We start from the raw sequence: 16,519 nt of genomic DNA on the forward strand, positions 1-16,519 counted from the left end.
TCCCTCCTCTCTCCAATAAATAGGACAGGTGGGCTCCCGTTCTAGCTGTATCTGAAGAAGTGAGCCGTGACTCACGAAAGCTCCTACCCTGCCACATATTTTGTTAATCTTGAGGGTGCTGCTGGACTCTTGCGCTTTTCTACTGCTATAGACAGACTAACACGGCTGCCCATCTTGTTTTGCTCTGTGATATCTTTGCATGTGCAGACATTGTTCTTTCGGGTCCCCTTCAATATGTTTCTTTTATTGTTCAAAACCTGGGGGTTCCTCTGTGTTTGCAGAAATTTTTTACTTTAGCTCTGGTCCCCCTTCCCACGGATTCTTGGTGGGGCTGCCCTGACTTGGATGGCCCAGGCTAGGCTGATCTCATCAGATCTCGGAAGCTAAGCAGGGTCGGCCCCGATCAGTACTTGCATGGGAGACCACTAAGGAAGTCCAGGGTTGCTATGCAGCGGCAGGCAATGGCAAACCACCTCTGCTTATTTCTTGCCTTGGAAACCCTATGGCAGGGGTGGGTAAACTGTGGCTCGGGAGCCGCATGTGGCTCTTTCACACATATTGTGCAGCTCCCGGCAGGGCAGCCGGGAAAGCGAAAGGGAGGCATGCCTCCCCAATCAGTCTTCCTTTCCCTAGCCAGTGTTCCTCTCCCTGGGTAGGCTTGAGAGGCCTTTGTCGCTTTAAATCCCTTCTCCAAGCCAAGCCAGCCGGCATGGGGACGTAGGGGTCTTGGAAGATGCATTTAAAGTTAAGTTGCTTTCTTTCCACCTCTCCCTCCTCCCCATCTATTTGCTTTCTTTCCACTTTCTCTCTTTCTCCCCTCCCTCCCCATCGAAAGTTAAATATCATTAAAAGGTAAAGGTTTCCCTTGCTCGAAAGCCAGTCGAATCCGACTCTAGGGTTGCGGTGCTCGTCTCCGTTTCAAAGCCGAAGAGCCAGCTCTGTCCGAAGACGTTTCCGTGGTCATGTGGCTGGCATGACTAAACACCAAGGCGCACGGAACGCTGTTACCTTCCCACTGTAGTGGTACCTATTTATCTACTTGCAATTTCTTGCTTTTGAACTGCTAGGTTGGCAGGAGCTGGAACTAGAGACGGGAGCTCACTCTGTCATGCGGCACACTCGGGTCTCGAACTGCTGAACTACCGACCTTCCACAGCCTGCAGTTCAGCGTCTTAACCACTTGAGCCACCGCAGCTCCATTAAATATCATTACCAATATCTGTTTGAACCCCTTTTGTTTTTATTTTTGACAGTCTCATTTAATGTTAATAGAAAGCAAATTTGCATACTTCTCAACAAAAACATGTGGGTTATATTTGTTCATGTCTTGTGGCTCTCAAACGTCTGACTTTTTTCTGCGTGGCTCTTACGTTAAGCCAGATTGCCCACTCCTGCCCTATGGGGTTGCCATAACTAGTCTGCGACTTGGCAGCACTTTTCGTCATGGCGGAGTGGGTTACCTGTCACTGTTAGAAATATTTATTCTTAATCACAAATTGGCACACAAAATGGCTCATAAGAATTAAGCAATTAAAACTGGATATTGCATCTCCGAAGAGTTGTTTTCAGGAGTGGTGGCTAAGGTTTCCGACTGATAGCAAGCTAAAACTGGAGGGAAGAGGGGTTCCGGGGGGAACTAGATCAGGGAGCCGTGGAGTGGTGCGTGGCTACTTCTTCCCCCTCTTTGTAATGTTTTCCATTGATCGTCATCGAAATAGCACAACAAATTCATTTTGTTGGCTAGTTTGGTGGAGTGAACACTGGTTCTGGAATTGGCCAGAGGGGCCACATGCCTCTTCAGACATGAAGTTCACAGAGTGGACCGATAACTAACTCTTAGCTTGATTTACCTGTCAGAGTCGTTTTTAGGATAAAGTTGTGAAGGTGGGGGAAGATCCCTATACAGTGAACTGCCTTGAACTCATTGGAGGAAATGTGCAGTAGGAATATAATCAATGAACTTGAATTCTTTCAGATCGCCGCAATTCTCCGGAAGCGAAAACTCGACTATTATTTGCACAAACTGCTCCCTGAGATCCTGCAATCGACATCCTTTCTGACAGCAAATGGGAGTCTATATATTGCATTCTTCTGCATTCTAAGGTTGGTTTAACTTGATTTTATTTAGCGAAAATTCGAGTAAAGGGAAATAGCCCGTTCCACGGTTAACATTGATACGTTTATATTATGTGTTAAACGTTCTTTTTTAAAGGAGCCACAAATCATGAGTTTCATGTATTTCTGTGCAAGAGTTACCCTTCCCACCATTATTTATTATTGTTATGTTTAGATTGCTGTCCCACCCCGTCCCCAGGGCTCATTTACTGAGCTTACCAGTGTAACATTCAGACTTTTAAAAAACTATTCTAGAGATGGCAGACAAGTTCTGTTTCCTATTTACTAGCTAAAAAGTGCTTACTTGCCACTGGAGACCATCCTGTGGGATTGCTAAAACAGACTGTTTTTCATGTTCGGGAAATGTCTTTTAACTCTTTCGTTAGACTGAGTCAGCAGCTTGCAATGAAGTATTTACCACGCTTGAGGTTTTGAGGGAGTTTTTGTCCTCCAGGGCACCGTGGGGCGAAAACGTCATGTTGAGTAGCTCACCCCCCCCCCCCCCCTCCATTGCATCTCCTTCCCCATCTGCTCCCATCTGCCACTACAGCCAGTTAACATTTGGAATTAGGACCAGTCGCTAGGGGGAAGCGGGAAGGGCAAAGCAAGTGCATAGGATAGGAATAATTCCCCATCTTTCTTCGTTAATCAGCTAGGAGACCATCTCTAAACTCTGGCTGTGTACAGTAATTCCCAAGCTGAGTGTGCTCAGCTCGTATCCCATGCATGCTTGAACTTGCGTAAAGGCTCTTGTGAACCCCCAAAACCATCCCCACTCAGAGGGGATGACCTCTTCCGTGAACAAGTAACTCTGATTCGTCTCTTCATCAGTTGTACTTGGGTCATTCATGCAACCCAGTGCACAAATGCATCAAAATAACCCACCCTCTGAGGCTGCCTGCTGCATCTCATCATGACTCACCGCTCTAGGCTTGTCTCCTTCAGTGTTCCCTCTAAGCTGAGTTGGCGTGAGCTAGCTTGTGGTTTTTTAGCCTCCAGCTCAGAGATTTTTGTCTTAGCTCAGGAAGGGACGGCTCCAGAGCAAACTGATTTATGCATCAGCCAAATCGCTCACTCACATCTTGAATGCCAGTAGGTCACAAAGTAGAATTTTTGCTCACGAGACTCCACAGCTCAGAGGGAGCATTGACAGGGTGCGTTCTCAGAGCAGTAACTCGTGTACAAAAGCAGGCTGGTGTCTTCTGGGACCCAGATCATTGCTACTTAAAAGGTTCAGTTTTAAGAGTATGGAGCAGTGAAGAGTGTGTCTTCAAGAAGAAAGTGTGGCTTGGCAGTCAGAAGTTTAGAAAGAGCTGCGTAACTCTACAGGTGGCATTTGCCCAATTCGAAAAGTAAAGCCAAGGGAGGTTCTGTAAAACCCAGTGTTGACTCTGAGTGTAGGGGAAAACCCAGGGAGCTTATTTTGGCTCCTCTCTGAACTGCAGAAAGGAGTTCTGAGCTAGAGAGAACTTGTAAAGAAGTTCACACAAGTTCCTAGCCCATAAATATTTTTACTAGTTTTACCTGCCCATGTGTATCAGTTGCTCCTTTATGGTTTAAAAGGAGGGGGGAACCCATTCTTGTGAAGCCTGGGTCCCTGAAGGTGATTCTCAGATACCACAGGCAGCTGGGCAAATGGCTTTTATTACGACTGTGAGTTGGAGTCTGCCCTTCTAAACACACACACACATACACAAACGACACATCAGTGGTGTAAAATTCCATGAATGCAGAGTAAGGGTATGTATTTGGATTGCTTCACGAGTGCTGGCTTTAGTGGTCAGAACAGCTAACAATGTGGAATGCTCCAACGCAAAATGTGAAAATAGGAGATAGATTTCCTAAAAGTGCACGCTGAAGGCTTAACCAAAAACCAGGTGGAAAGGGCTGAGTCCCTGGAAGAAAGAAATACTCTAATTATGGGGGCAGCCATTTTATTTGACTATTGGCTGCCTTGCTTCCTTGCTGAGGTCAAGGCAGTTTACAAGATTAATAAAATATGTAAAATAGATTGCATAAAAGAACACAAAGTGAAAATTTAAAATAGCAATTTAGGACTGCTTTAAACAAATGCAGTAGTCCTAAATAAAACCACCTTCAGCAGATGAGGATCCCTTCATCTCTTCAAGACTGGCTCTCTTTGCCTTGGCCGGGAGAAAAATTAGAGCAAAGAAAATCAAATAGTACCATTGCAACTAAGTGAGTGTTCTGAGATTCCAAAGCACCTTCAGCTGCCACCTAAAGATTGACAGTGCACCTCCCAAGGAAGAATGTTCTATAATTGTGGGGCTACCACTGAAAAGACCACTGAAAACACTGAGAGTCCCTTGGACTGCAAGAATATCAAATCAGTCAATCCTAAAAGAAATCAACCCTGACTGTTCCCTGGAAGGCCAGATAATGAAACTGAAGCTCAAATACTTTGGCCACCAAATGAGAAGGGAGCACTCACTGGAGAAGACCCTGATGCTGGGAAAGATTGAAGGTCAAAGAAGACGGGGACAGCAAAGTTTGTGATGGTTAGACAGTGTCATAGATGCAACAAACATGAAGTTGAGCAAACTTCAGAGGACGGTGGAAGACAGGAGGGCCTGGCGTGATCTGGTCCATGGGGTCGCGAAGAGTTGGACTCGAATGTGCGACTGAACAAGAACAACACCACTGAAAAGACCCTCTTCTCGTATACTCACCATATGAGCTCATTGGTTGGTGTGAACTTCGTTCCTGGGTAGGAACAGATGAAGTATCCATCTAGGATACTTTGTGTATCATGGATCCCTCTGCTTAGCTTTTGGGATTGAATAATTTAGAAGGTGGCGGTGATAATTCTAGGAAATTGCAGTAGCATAAAGGGGTGGAGGTGAACTCAGAAATAGCACCCAGAGTGTCATCGAGGGCGTCTGATGTTTAAACCAGCCTCTACCCCCCAATACTTTTATTGTAAGTTAATAGACTTATTTTGGCATAGAGTACATAGTCTACTTTGTCCTGTGATAACAAATCTTACTTTGTCACCCTGGAAATAAGTTTAGCACTTTATATCAAGGTAACTGGTTGCTTGTAAGTCAGCTGCGATTTGACGGCACTTTACGCAAACACAATGCTTTGAAACACAGCAGCTGTAGAACTTATGTTCTTCCTTGGGTGTTACGAGAGTGAACGGATTTTATGAGGTTCTTTGATGTATTTGGCAAGAAGAATCCTGAGATGAGAAATGGCTGCTATATTGTCAGAGGCAGCATAGGTATCTGGGGTAGCTGTGTTGGTCTGAAGCAATAGAACAAAGCCTGAGTCCAGTGGCACCTTTAAGACCAACAAAGTTTAAGCTTTCGTGTGCAAGCACACTTCTCCAGATACAATGAAGCAGAATTTCCTCAACCATTACATATAGAAAGAGAGAGGGTGTGTGTGTGTCTGGGGGGGGGGTTAGTTGCCAGGAAGGGCCAATTAAGTCAAGACAGAGACAGAAACAAAACTGGAAATTGCCAGCCCGTACATACAGGTAAAGGGTGAGCCGTAAATTATTTTACAGCATAATGAAGATGTTTTAACAGATACAAGGATCCGAGCAGGAATAATAAGCTTAGTTTACATGTTAACCATTTGTTTGAGTTCAATTCTGGGGCAAAAACAGTGAAAGAAATAAATATGTCAAAATTGGAGATTGGTGTGTCCTTAGTTGTAGAAAGCTGAGAGTAGTTAATTGAGACCCCGGCCATCCGTCTCCTCTCAAGCATGGAGGTGAATCTACAGCATTAGTCTTCTTCTTTTGAAGTGGGGCGATAGGCTGTGCAGATTTATCTCCCTTGTCCCCAGACCAGAGAAATACATTCCAATTTCTACCATTCATTATGTTATATTACAATCTACTATTCTAATCTATTATTATTACAATCTACTATTTTAATCTGTTTTTCCAAATAAGAGATAAAATAAAATGGACCTTCTGGGGAATTGGTGAGAATACATATGTAAGGGCTGATGCTAGCATATGTAGTGATATAAGAAACCGATATTCCTGTTAAATCCTGGGGATTGTAATAATTTGCAACTCAGCAATTTTCCTTTCTAGTCTGTTCTTGAAGTTCCTTTGCAATAAAACAGCTACTTTGAGGTCATCCATTGGATTTCCTGGGAGGTTGAAGTGTTTTACAGGTTTCTCAGTCTTGTGATTCTTGATGTCAGATTTGTGTCCATTTATCCTTTGGTGTAGGGCTTGACCTGTTTGCCCTTCCTGGCAACTAACCCCCTCTTTTCTTTCTATATGTAATGCTCGAGGAGATTCTTTTTCACTGTATCTGAAGAAGTGTGCTTGCACACGAAAGCTTATACCTTGAATAAAACTTTGTTGGTCCCAAAGGTGCCACTGGACTCAAACTTTGTCATACATACATGTGAATGTAATTCTACAACTTAATGCATACATAGAAATAATGTATTCTTGATGCATATATACGTATAAGTGTAAACCCCTACCACTTCCCTCCCCCGTTTGGCACACAGCAGAACTAGTGATGGATATTTAATTTTTTTTCAGGCGGATACTTGGAAAATTCTATTTTTGGACTCCTGGTTTTGGTGCTGCTTTACCAGCTTCTTATGTGGCTATTCTTATTGAAAGGAAGAGCAGGTATGTGTTCGTTATAATACCCTACGCTCTCTTTGGTCATTATCTAGGGGCCTCTCACAGGTGCCTGGCCCCAGGATGGTTTGGTTAGCTGCCACCAGCAGAAGGGCCTTCTCAGTTGTGGCCCCTACCCTGTGGAATACACTCTTGGATGACACTTGTGCCCTGCCAGACTTGTTTAGTTTTTGCAGGACATGCAAAGCTGAATTGTTTTAAGTTGGCCTTTGGAGGATAACCACATGTTTGGGCTGTCTTATTTTAATGGTGGTATGGTGATAGCGACATATTTTAATGTTAATGTTAATATTTTATATTTGTTATTTCTTTTTACCTTATTGGTTTTAATGTTGTAAGTCACCACAAAACCCTTCGGGTGAGCGATGACTAAAAAGTTAAGTGCACGGTTAAGTGCGCGGACTTTAATCTGGGAGAAACGGGTTTGATTCCCCACTCCTCCACTTGCAGCTGCTGGATGACCTTGGGCAAGCCATAGTTCTTTCAGAGCTGTTCTCTCAAGAGCTGTTCTTGAAAGAGCTGTCTCAGACCCACCTACCTCATTGGGTGTCTGTTGTGGGGAGGGGAAAGGAGTTTGTAAACCACTCTTGAGACTCCAGAGTGAAGGGTGGGGTATAAATCCAATCTCTTCTTCTTCTTCTGTATTTTCTTACATTTAGCCAAGATAAAATTTTGCAATGAAGATGTGTGCAATAACAGTATATATGAGAACGTTTGTTTTTCTGTGAAGATATCAGTGAAACTGATCAGTAAAACAGTCAAGCTGTGAGGATATCAGTAAAAACCCTTTCCTCTTGGTTCAAGGCGGCTTACAATAATAGTTAAAACATCCCCACCTACAACTAAAGATAAAACAGCAAGCCCCAAATAACCTCCCCTCTTAAAAGACGCCTGCCATTCGATCCCCCCGGGAAGCCCAGGCAAACAGGCAGGCCTTGCGGTGCCTCCAGAGGAGAGGACCCATTCTCACCTCTTCCGGGAGCCCATTTCTTAGAGTCGGAGCCACGATGGAAAAGGTCCAGGCTCTGATCAATGCTAGACGGGCTACTCTTAAGTAGTAGGATAGCCGACAGGTCGTAGTTGGTGCACAGGGACATATGGAAGGAGATGGTGCTTCAAGTATGTGGGCCTCAGGTCATGAAGGGCTCTGAAGGTCCTACCCAGCACCAGCGTCCCCTCTAAGCTGAGTTAGTGTGAGCCAGCTCACACATTTTTGCCTTAGCTCAGGAAGGACGGCTCCAGAGCAAACTGTTTAATGCAGCAGCCAGATCCCTCGCTCACCACTTTAATGCCAGTGGCTCACAAAGCTGAATTTTTGCTGACAAGACTCCACAGCTTAGAGCAGGGGTGGCCAGATTTGCTTCACGTAAGAGCCACGCAGAATAAAGGTCAGACGTTTGAGAGCCGCAAGATATGAACAAATATCACACACACACACATTTCTATTGAAAAATATGCAAATTTGCTTTTTATTAACATGAAATTAGACTGTGTGAAAGTGCGGCTCCCGAGCTGCAGTTTGGCCACCCCTCGGTTAGAGGGAACATTGGCCAGCACCTTGAATTGAACTCAGAAACAGACTGGCAGCCAATGCGTCTGTTTCAGAACGGGCAGGATAGGTTCCTGGTGGCTAGCCCATGACAGCAGTCGGGTTGCTGCCTTCTGCACTGGTCGTAGCTTCCCGGTGGTCTTCAAGGGCACCCCACGTAGAGTACGTTGCAGGAATCCAGCTGTGAGGTTACCAAAGCTTGGATCTGCATGGCCAGGTCAGCGAAGTCTAAATAATGAGAAATGTTGGTGAATCAGATGCTGCTGATAGAAGGTGCTCCTGGCCACCGTGGCAGCCTGTCTTTCCAACAGCAAGGCAGGGCCCATGAGCACCCACAAGAGCCAGTTTGGTGTAGTGGCTAGGAGCGTGGACTCTAATCTGGGAGAAGTGGGTTTGATTCCCTACTCCACCACATGCAGCTGCCGGCGTGACCTTGGGTCAGTCACAAGTTCTCTCAGAGCTGTTCTCTCAAGCTACTTGATGGGAGAGTTCTCTCAGCCCCACCTACTCCACAGGGTGTCTGTTGTGGGGAGGGGGAGGGAAAGGAGACTGTAAGTCGCTCTGAGACTCTGAGTGAAGGGCAGGGTATAAATCCAATCTCCTCCTCCTCTTCTTCCTGATCCTTGCCATGTTGTATCATTCCCCAATATTGTAATTGGAGTAAATTAATAAGCTCCGTGAGTACCAACGAAACATCAGCTTCTGTCATGTGGAATCCACCTGTGTGCAATTTAGGGTTAACCACAAGAATTTTCAGATGACGGGTCATTTCATATCTAAGGGCTAGCCTGTTTTAATTTGTATCCAGTATTGAGCTCAAATGCAGGCTCTTGTTGCAGTGGGTTATGTTGGTCGGTAAGGAGTCATTCGGTTTCTTTTACAAATGCTCACAGGAGAGAAGTGTTACTCTATCTTGTAGGGATACCAAGGCGGCAGTGCTGAAGAAAACACTAAAAATAGGGCAGGTCCAGTGGATTCCAGCACTGGTGTTGATTAATATATGTTTGGAGGGGAGGGATAGAATTCACACAGGTGGCCATATTGCACCGAGTGTGAAACGATGGATCAAAGCACGATGCTGCAGAGTGTCAAAAGGCATACAAAACTTGCTCTTGTTCCTCCACTCGGAGGTGGAAAGCTTCGTGGTGGGGGTCTTGCCTGCCCACCCTAAGAAACTGACTGTATCTTCCCTTTTGAGTAGCATGGGTTTAGAAAGACCCACAGAGCAACCTGCCTACCACGCACCCAAGGTGCAGTGAGTCATGTGGCTTGCTTGTAAATTTGACTGCCCCAGAGATTATATGCGACCCGTGAAAGGGCCCTTCATCCCTAGATTCCCTTGCTCTGATCTGACCTCCCCCATACACGTGTAAGGGACTCATGTGCTTTTCTCTCTCCAGTCACTTGCTTCTTTTGAGGCTCAAAAAGATGTCCTTAGGAATGTTGCTCCCCCCTGCTCCTGGTGCCCATCTGGTTTGCATCCATATTTGCTCTTTGCACCTGAAGGAGTCACGAGAGAGGTCTCCACCTTGCTCCTCTCCGCTCCCCAATACTGTTTGTTTTTTATTTTATTGGTCTGCCATAGTCACCTCTCAAAACTGGAGAGTACATGCGGGGAACACATGAAACTACCTTATAAAGAATCAGACCATTGATCCATCACCGTCAGTGAGAGTGAGAGCCAGTTTGGCGTAGTGGTTAGGAGCGCGGACTCTAATCTGGGAGAACCAGGTTTGATTCCGCACTCCTCCACATGCAGCTGCTGGTGTGACCTTGGGTCACAAGGTCTTTCAGAGGCAGTTTCCGTTGCTATTTTCCCCTAGCCAGGATGTCGTGATTCTTCTTCCCATTGGTGCCTGTTAATTTTCCTGCTAAAGGAAAACTCTGCAAGCAAATCGGCTGATACACCTTGCCTGGTGACATTTATTTACTGAATGCGTTTGTCCCCTCATCTTTCTTCTTAAGACTCAAGGCAGCCTACATTAGCCACGGCAAGTTGCGATGAAAGCAAAATGGTAATACAATAAATTGCCACATCGTTAAAATCAACAGAACCACCTATTGGGACAAAATTTCAGCATAAACCTTCTTCTGAAGATTTCATGGCCCTCCGCAGAGAGCGTCCTGGAAGAGAAACAGCCTTGCATGTTCTCCGGAAAGCAAGAAGGGAAAGGCGCGGTCATGACCTGTCCCGGCAGGCTGTTCCATAACATAGGCCCCGCCAGTGACAGTGCCCTCGTTCTGGTTGCAACACAGCCAAACTGCTCTAAGGGCATGTAAAGAGAGGCACGGGTTATCCAGGGAGTACAGGTGCAGCATGGGAGTATGTTGAGGGGCATGGTCCAATCATCACAAGGGTCCCAGCCCACAAAGAACTTTTAAGGTCATAGCTGGCCTTGGAAGAAAATAACTAATTATGAAATTCCAAATACACCTGCATCTCTTTTGTTACATTTTTGGCCAGGTCTGAAACTGTCTAAACAGAACGAAGAGTTAATTTCTACTATGCTAATGACTGCAAAAAACTTAATCACTTTAAATTGGAAATTGTTTAAGGTACCAAATCTATCACAATGGAGATCTAAACTGTGGGGCTTGATAGTTTCAGATAAAATCGCTATGCAATTAATAGCTTTTGACGATCCGAAAGGTGTTAATAATTTTATGGAAAAATGGTTTGTGTTTTTTGAATATCTTACTGCTTGTCAACCCCGATTATATGCACTACCTCAGAAATATAGAGACTTTGTGTTTTATTAACAAGTATTGTACGTATGGAGAACATTTCTCTTCTTGTTTATTAGATGCTGTTGAAAGATACTGTATACAACTAACAAGTAATACAGGATGTAAAAATATATAAAACTCAATAAAAGGCTATTAAAAAAAAAGAGATAAGGAACCAGTGAAGATGTTGCAAAACCAGAGTCAGGCTTAGCTTTCCTGGTCACAGAGAAGGCATCTACATTTGTACTCTTCCTAAGTCTGGTGAGGTGGTTAGGAGCACGGACTCTGATCAGGGAGAACAGGGTTCGATTCCCCATTCCTTCACATGCGGCTGCTAACGTGACCTTGGGTCAGTGACAAGTTCTTTCAGAGCTGCTCTCTCAAGAGTAGTCCTCGAAAGAGCTCTCTCAGCCCCACCTACCTCACAAGGTGCCTGTTGTTGGGAGAGGAAGGGATTGAGAGGCAGTTTGGTGTAGTGGTTAAGTGCGCGGACTCTAATGTGGGAGGACCGGGTTTGATTCCCCACTCCTCCACTTGTAGCTGCTGGATGACCTTGGGCAAGCCATAGTTCTGCCAGAGCTGTTCTTGAAAAAGAGCAGTTTCTGTCAGAGCTCTCTCAGCCCACCTACCTCACAGGGTGTCTGTTGTGGGGAGGAGAAGGGAAAGGAGTTTGTAAGCCGCTCTGAGACGCCGAGTGAAGGGTGGCGTATAAATCCAATCTCCTCCTCCTCCTCCTTTTTCTTCTTCCTGAGACTCCTTTGGTTAGTGAAGGGTATATCTCCAATCTCTTCTCTCTAAATCCAGTCCCTAAAAGTGGAAACTCCTTGCTTATGAGCTGGCGGTCAAACATAGGCAGGGGGAAGGATCCAGTCTGTATATGTCCCCTCAAGCACAGGGTATGCTTTTTATTCCCCCTCCCGGAGCATTATGGCACCTTTGCAGCAAATGATAACCAGAAAGCTTTGCCCAGCAGCTCTAATCCTTTCGTATCTCCAAGCCTGCACTCAAAACTATAAGAATTTCTAGATTGCTTCAATACTTCTAGGAATGGGATTGGCTTCCAAATCGCTTTCCTGCCACTAATCAGCCTGCATCCTCTTAAGGGCAGAAAGGAGCAGCAGGCACAGTGCCAGTCTGTCTTTATCTCCATGGCAGATCAGGGAGGTGTTCAGCGCTTTATGAGCGGCTGGCATTTATCTTTGTTGGCCAGGCTTTCTTTGGAGAGGGAGGGTTATGCTCTGTACCTGACCAGTCGTGCCCAATGAAAGGTTCGCCAAATCCCCAAGATCCAAGAAATCTGGAAGAGCATCAGAGGCTATTCAGGGCTGGCGCCTGCTGGAAATCAGGGTGGTCAGACCTGTTCCAGTTTTATAGCAGAGCTTCAGGTTTATTCTGTGCTTTCCCCCGCTCCACAGTGCCAGAAGAGAATATGGGCCCCTTCTCAACCCAAAGAAGCTGAACAGACACCTGCAAAAGGGAGCGTTCTGGCTAGACATGATAAAATAATTGGCAGTAGGTGTTTCACAAATGTGTCAGAAGCCTTTTTCTCACCCCTTTGAGGTCCATCCACAGGACACCTGGGGATGAGGTGCATAAGAACGTAAGAGAAGCCATGTTGGATCGGCCCAGTGGCCCATCTAGACCAACGCTCTGTGTCACACAGTGACCAGAACCCAGGTGCCATCAGGAGGTCTACCAGCGGGGCTGGAAGTCCAGAAGCCCTCCCAATGTTGCCCCCCCCCCCAGGACCAAGAATAGTGTTTCCTCTATACCCTGTGGCTAATAGCCACAGATGGACCTCTGTTCCATATGTTTATCCAGCCCCCTCTTGAAGCTGTCTATAAGAAATAAGGTAACTTGGGTTCCATTTCCCCCATCCTAAGGTGGCCTGGTTCCAGCCTAATGTACTTGTGGAGGTGTATCCAATGTAAGATGACTATACTGTTGACATTATAAGTCGGGGTCCCCAGCCCTTTTGAGCCTGCAAACACTTTGGGAATTCTGACATGGGGTGGTGGGCTCCACAACAAATTGGGTTCCTCTGTGAGCAGAGCCAACCACAACGTTTCAGGGAGCGAGGTTACGTATAACTCTCATAGTAACTAAGAACATAAGAACATAAGAGAAGCCAATGTTGGATCAGGCCAATGGCCCATCTAGTCCAACACTCTGTCACACAGTGGCCAAAGATACCAGGGGCCATCAGGAGGTCCTGCAGTGGGGCCAGGACGCTAGGAGCCCTCCCACGGTTGCCCCCCCCAAGCACCAAGAATACCGAGCATCGCTTGCCCCAGCCTGAGAGTTCCTATCTCTTCCAACATTTAAGGGGGAAGCTCTGTTTAACAGAACACCTTTTAATCTGCACTTGCAATCAGAAGTCCTGGGGGTGTGTATGTGCAAGCCCCACCTGTCCCTGCCGGCTTTTTAACGATACTTGGTGGGTGCCGGGAGAGGCGTTTGTTGCAGTCATGGTGCCCTTAGGCGCCATGTTGGGGACCCGTTTTGTAAGTGGTAAAAATCAACAGATATGAGATCCCTGCATGAATTCTGTAATGGGCACAGGCACAGACAGCTTTAAAAGAGGATTAGATAGATTCATGGAGGATAGGTCTATCAGTGGCTGCTAGCCATGATGACTAAAGGGAATCTCCACGTTCAGAGGCAGTCAACCTCTGAATCCCAGCGCCAGGAGGCAACCTCAGGGGAAGGCCTCAGCCTCTGTGCCCTGTTGCTGGCCTTTCAGAGGAACTGGCTGGCCACTGTATGAGACGTTATGCCGGACTAGATGGACCACTGGGCTGATTCAGCAGGGCTCTTCTTACATTCTCATTCTTCCTACATTCTTCTTACATTCTCATAATGATGTTGTTGTTGCTGTTCAGTTGCACAGTCGATTCCGACGCTTCATGACCTCATGGACCACATCTCATAATACTTTCCCATTAATATCAGGTGGTTGTTTTTCTCTTGCAGAGTGCCAGTGGAAAGCATATTCCTTTTCAGTTGTTGGAATATTGCTTTATTTACTTAGCATGCAAAGTGTTTTTGTGGTTTGTTATTAATGTCATCTTTGTTTAGAATAATAAATTCTAGCTGACGTGGCAGTTGCTCCTGTAGATATTTGTCCGATGTACAGAAGTAGATACGGGAGCAGATGCTGTCTCTGAAAGACAGTAGCCCATGCCTAAAGCTGGTTCAGTCTTAGGGGGAAATGGCACTGGTTTAATGACATCAGATAAATTCAGCCCGTAAAGAGGGCCTTCCTCCTCTTTGCTCCTGTTTCTAATGGTTAAAGCCTATTTAACATTCCTTCTGCTGTGACTGCATTCCAGATGGTGGGTTGATAGGGTTTCTGAGAGTTAACTGTTCGGACGCTATCGCTCCAGTTGGCTTTTATTGTTTCATTCCTCAAGTAGAGTCAAGACGGCTTTCTGTATCTGTGCCAGGGACAATTTGAACTTCATTTTATGGCACGTCTAAAACTTAGGAAAAAGAAGTGTTGCTTGGGGGAGGGGGGAAACTATACATAAATTAAGCATGAGCCAGATCTTAGCAGCTGGGCTCCCACATTGTTTTCTAACTCTAAGAACAGGGCTGGTTATTATTTTTTTTATTTAAAACATTTTTATACCACCTTTCCACCTGATCAGGGTCCCCAAGGTGGTACACATAAAATATCAGAACAATTTAAAAACAACATTAAAATTATGAAATAATTCAATAAAAAACACACGAGCCAACAAAATCAGAACCAGAGAGGAGGGCCAATGACTGTTATTGGGGGTATGCCGAACAGAACAAACGGATGCTCCCCTGCTAGCAGAGGACTGCGATAGAGGGAGACAACTGAGTCTCCCTTGGGAAGGAGTTTCAAAGTTTTGGTGCCACCACCAAGAAGTCCCTTTCTCAGGTTGCCACCCAGCTAGCCTCAGATGGCAGGGGCTACCAAAGCAGGTCCTCCAAAGATGACCAGAGTGAACAGGTGGGGTCATAAGGGAGAAGGCTGTCCTTCTCCGAGTTTGGTGTAGTTCTCTCAGAGCTGTTCTCTCAAGAGCAGTTCTGGAAAGAACTCTCTCAGCCCCGCCTACCTCACAGGGTGTCTGTTGTGGGAAGGGGAAGAGAAAGGGGACTGTAAGATGCTCTGAGACTCTGAGTGAAGGATGGGGTTCCTCCTCCTCCTCCTCCATTGGTTCCAGGCCATACAGGGCTTTAAAGGTCAATCCCAGCCCCTTGAACTGAGCCCAGAAGCAAATTGGAAGCTGGTGTACATAGAGCAAGACTGGAGTCTTTACCAACTGCAGCTTTTGGACAGTAGAGCACATCACAGTAATCGAAACCGTGACATGCACCTCCCTGTCTCCCCAAATTACTTTTACAGTTAGCATGGCTTTGTGTTAACACTGTTGCTGCTTGGAGTGGTTGCTTCACATGATGTTGTTCTAGCTCTCATGGGTGTTGGAAAGTCCCATCTCACCCACTCTTGTTCAGAAGCAGTGATTGTAGATTGGGGAGGAACAGTGCACTTTTGCCCCCTGTAGGTTCTGGTGGGAAGAATGGAGGGCTTCAAGCAGCTTGTGGAATCAATATGAACATTCATTTCACTACGAGCAGCTGATATGACATAGAGAAAAAATGCTTTTCTCTAGGGTGCTTGGCTGATTTTTTTAAAAGCTTTTTTGATGGAGTGAAATTTTTTATCAGCCATTTGTAGGGAAATGCTGTTTGGTCCAACTTACGTAGTAGCAACCCTTAGAGGTGCTTTCTAAAATATAGGAGACTTAAAACCTGAATGATTGTACTTATTAAGAATCTGCTTAGAGACTTACAGGATTGTTTTATAGCTCCTGAGGAAGGACCTGAAGTCCGAAACACTTCTTGTACCTAGGAAAAGTGTTGAAAAGGATTGGACTTCTGACTTCTGTAAAGTGTACCTGACTTCGTTGTGGACACCTATTCCAGATTGGGTTTCAGGAGACTGTTATTCTGGATTATATTCATGTATTGTCCTATGATGGATTACATGTTTTGCATTGTATTGTAGTCTCTCTTTTATTGCTCTTGGGTGGGTTGATCAGTACACAGTTGTTATTTGTTGGTTGTGTCTTTGTTGACCGTGGACTGTATTGTTGTTGTTGAAGTCTACATTCAAGCAAACAGAGTTCAAGATGGCACTGGATAAGCCCGTGATTTCCATTTTTGGTTTTAGAAGGGTTCTTTGCGTGTAATATCTTCTCGTGCATATAACTTTTGAGTTTCCCCCTTCTGGGGCATCAGAGACTGCCACAGCTAAGTGTTTGGACTTACACAAAGCCTCAGGAAGGATACTTACAGGATTTCAATGTGAAAATTTGAGTTCTTGTTCAATGCAGGCTCTTATCTCCTGAGGGCAACTGCTGCTCCAGGATTAGGAGTCTGTCTGTCTGCTCGGAATTCATCCAGGCACATACCTGGGCCAGTCAGTTGCTGTCATTCATTAACCGCGTAGG

At 45.5% G+C, this 16,519-nt stretch overlaps 1 protein-coding gene across 1 annotated transcript in view; it reads left to right on the forward strand.

The window, feature by feature from the left end:
* TMEM135 (transmembrane protein 135) overlaps positions 1-16,519 on the forward strand; it is a 264,168-nt gene that overhangs the window by 32,484 nt on the left and 215,165 nt on the right. Inside the window, exons 2-3 of the mRNA XM_015427835.1 lie at positions 1,976-2,103; positions 6,653-6,745. Of these exons, the coding sequence (XP_015283321.1) occupies positions 1,976-2,103; positions 6,653-6,745 (221 nt within the window). The remainder of the gene's footprint in view (positions 1-1,975; positions 2,104-6,652; positions 6,746-16,519) is intronic.

This window comes from Gekko japonicus, unplaced genomic scaffold (assembly GCF_001447785.1).
Source record: "Gekko japonicus isolate JY-2015 unplaced genomic scaffold, Gekko_japonicus_V1.1 scaffold612, whole genome shotgun sequence".
Taxonomy (NCBI): Eukaryota; Metazoa; Chordata; class Lepidosauria; order Squamata; family Gekkonidae; genus Gekko; species Gekko japonicus.